Raw genomic sequence first — 3,067 nt, 5'->3', positions numbered from 1 at the left:
AGATGTTAAGCTCTTTGTAGAATTTGGGCACTGGTGTTCATATATGGATGACGGAAACCAAGTGCTTTACTGAAACATAAGTCTGGAAAAAAGCACACTTTCCTAAAGAAAGAAAGTCAATAAGGGGTAACCCTGTCCTCAAGGACTGAAATGGGCCATGTCTAAGAAATTATATCAGTTCATCTCTATTTTACTATGTGCTAAATTTTGTCCTTTCAGATTCTATGCCTGTTTCTGACAGCAACTAGTTTATGAAAAGCTTTTCTCAAGGATTCATTGACCTCCTTGTTTCTCAGGCTGTAAATGATAGGATTGATCATGGGAGTCAGGACTGCATAGAAGACAGAGAATATTTTCTGTAGGACCTTGGGAGTGTTGGCTGTTGGAACCACATAGACAGTAATCAGGGTCCCATAGAAAACTGTAACCACAATGAGATGAGAGGAGCAGGTGGAAAAAGTCTTTTGTCTCCCAGTGGCGGAAGGGATTCTCAGGATGGTGGTTATAATACAAATGTAGGATGTCAGAGTCAGTAGAAAGGGCACAAATGTACCTATGGCAGCGATAGTAAATGTCACTAGTTGCAGAGTCTGGTTGTGGCCACAGGACAGCTTTATCATAGGCGAAAAATCACAAAAGAAATGGTCAATTTCTTTTGAATCACAGAACGTTGATTGGAACAAGAAAATATTTACTATGGTGCATCCCAGAAAGCTACTTATCCATGACCCTGCCACTAGCTGGAAACAAACCCTGGCATTCATCAGAGCAGCATAACGGAGTGGATTGCATATCGCTAAATACCGGTCATAAGACATTGCCGTGAGCAGCAGACACTCTGTAGCTGACAGGATACCAAAGAAATATAATTGCGCAATGCAGCCCTTAACAGAAATGGTTCTTTCCCCAGTCACTAGACCGGTCAGCAGCCTGGGGAGGATAGTTGATGCGTAACAGGCCTCCAAGCAGGACAAATTCCCCAGGAAGAAGTACATGGGGGTGTGAAGGTGCTGATCAGTCACTACCAGCGCTATGATGAGGATGTTCCCAGAGACAGTCACAATGTAGATCACAAGAAACACGAGGAAGAGAAGGGGCTGCATTTCAGGGACATTCCCAAATCCTAAGAGGATGAATTCCATGATGGGTGTTTGGTTTCTTCCTTCTGCTTTCTCCATAATGTGTACCTAGAAACAGAAAACCATTAACTATTGATGGAGTACACACAGTCAGGTTGTGCTGTCGGATACATTGGGGTATGTAACCCCGTACCTCTGCATCTCTCCACTGCAAGAATGAAATTGTCAATAAACAGAGTAACACACACTCGGAGGCTAAGCTTCCCATTTACACAAATCAAGAGGATTGGAACCCTATTGAATTACAGAAATGTCCCATCTAACTCCCTTAATCTCTCTTTAACTTTAAATAAAGACTTTTAGGCTGGGATTTTGAAATATCTTTAACCTATCAGTGTCATATCAACAAACTTAGATGACATAAACAAAAATCACTAGACTGAAAATGAAAGATATTTAGAGTTCAACCACTGGTATGTCTACCCTGCATCTGGGAGGTGTAGTTCCCAGCTTGGGTAGACATACATAAACTAGCTTTGGTTAAGCTAGCAGGATAAAATTAGCAGTGAAAACACAGCAGCACAGGCAGTGGCTTGAGATAGCCACCTGTGTACGTACCTAGATTTCCATTACGCTAGAATTGGGCTTGGGCAGCTAGTCTGTGCTGCCGAGGCTACACCACTATTTTTAGCACAATAGCTCAGTCAAAGGTACAGTGTATAGATCTACTGGAGCAGGGAATTACACTGCCCAGATGCAGTATACTCCTAACCCATAAGGCACATACCGAAACCCCAAAGGGGTAGAGGTTTTTATGAAGGCCTAGCCAGTTGTCCTCTATCACAGCAGATGCAAAGCAGATGCAAATTTTCACCATTTGATAAATGCTGATTGAGAAACAGACAAAAACACACGCACAAAACCCTAAACAGAGACCATGGGCTGTTACCTGATCTCAGTTACACCAGGGTAAATTTCACCAGCTTTATGTGGATTTACACAGGTGCAACTGAGATTGGACTCCAACCCCATATAAAGAAATGTAAGTGAAATAAAAATAAAAATTCATTAAGTGAAAAATAAGTGTCATTTTTTTATCCAAAAGAGAGAATGTGCCTGGAGAAAAGTGAAAAACTGGAGAAAAGAGGAATAGATATATAGACAGAATGAGATAAAAATACTGAGAGAGAGAGAGAGATTGTTTATTTCTCCAAATATATGAGCAATAAAATACTGATATGTTTAAAGAGAAGTATCACTTCCTTGCTGTTAAAGCAAAGATATCAGAGCCAATAACTCCAAAATCTCTTCAGTAGTTAACCCCTCGATATATTCCTCACCCTAGACTTTTTGACAAGTTCCCACACTGCGTTTCGGGTTTATGTCCAGCCTCTGTTCCCGCTTTCAGTCTGGTACAGGTTTGTCGCTGTCGTCAATATTGAAAAAAAATATATTTTTTATTATTTTTTATTTTTGGGCAGGGGAATGTTGTATGGTTTTGTTTTGTCATATTTGGCTGATTTTTTAGAAAAAAAGGAAGGGTTAGTTTGAAAGCATAGAATGAGCTTAAAGAAAAGAAGTTTTTAAAAAAGAAAGATTGGTTAGGTTTAGTAAAGAGAGAGATTTTTAAAGAAAAAAGTTTGAAAGAATAGAAATAGAGGATTTAAACAAAAGGAGTGGTAAAAAAATAAATGATTGGCTAGGTTTAGTAAGGAGAGAGGATGATTATTAAAGAAAAGAAATATCTTTGGTTAGGCTTATTAAAGAGAGGGTTTTAAAGACAAAGGTTTGAAATAAATGTTATTAAATAGAACATTTTTTAAACAAAAAAGAGAAATATAAAGGTGGGTGTAGAGAGGAGCTAATACAGTTTCAAAAAGCAAAAGGGTTATTAAATAAAATAGAACAATATATAGATGGATTGAGAGAGAAGCATCTAAAAGGAGTTATTTTAAAATAAAAGAGGAAAATATAAAGGTAGATTCAGG

The 3,067-nt window shown here is 38.6% G+C and overlaps 1 protein-coding gene across 1 annotated transcript; it reads right to left on the bottom strand.

Moving 5' to 3' along the window:
• Positions 1-215: 215 nt before the first annotated feature.
• LOC127042689 (olfactory receptor 5V1-like) lies at positions 216-1,181 on the bottom strand. Its single transcript, XM_050935955.1, has one exon. The coding sequence runs from the start codon at positions 1,176-1,178 to the stop codon at positions 216-218; it is 963 nt and encodes a 320-aa protein (XP_050791912.1). The 5' UTR covers positions 1,179-1,181.
• Positions 1,182-3,067: the final 1,886 nt, after the last annotated feature.

The sequence above is a fragment of the Gopherus flavomarginatus genome, unplaced genomic scaffold, assembly GCF_025201925.1.
Source record: "Gopherus flavomarginatus isolate rGopFla2 unplaced genomic scaffold, rGopFla2.mat.asm mat_scaffold_90_arrow_ctg1, whole genome shotgun sequence".
Taxonomy (NCBI): Eukaryota; Metazoa; Chordata; order Testudines; family Testudinidae; genus Gopherus; species Gopherus flavomarginatus.
This window is presented reverse-complemented; position numbering and strand designations above follow the sequence as displayed.

Bases quoted from the DNA above. Each gene is read 5' to 3' on its own strand.
- LOC127042689 (XM_050935955.1), bottom strand. From the start codon at position 1,178: ATGGAGAAAGCAGAAGGAAGAAACCAAACACCCATCATGGAATTCATC.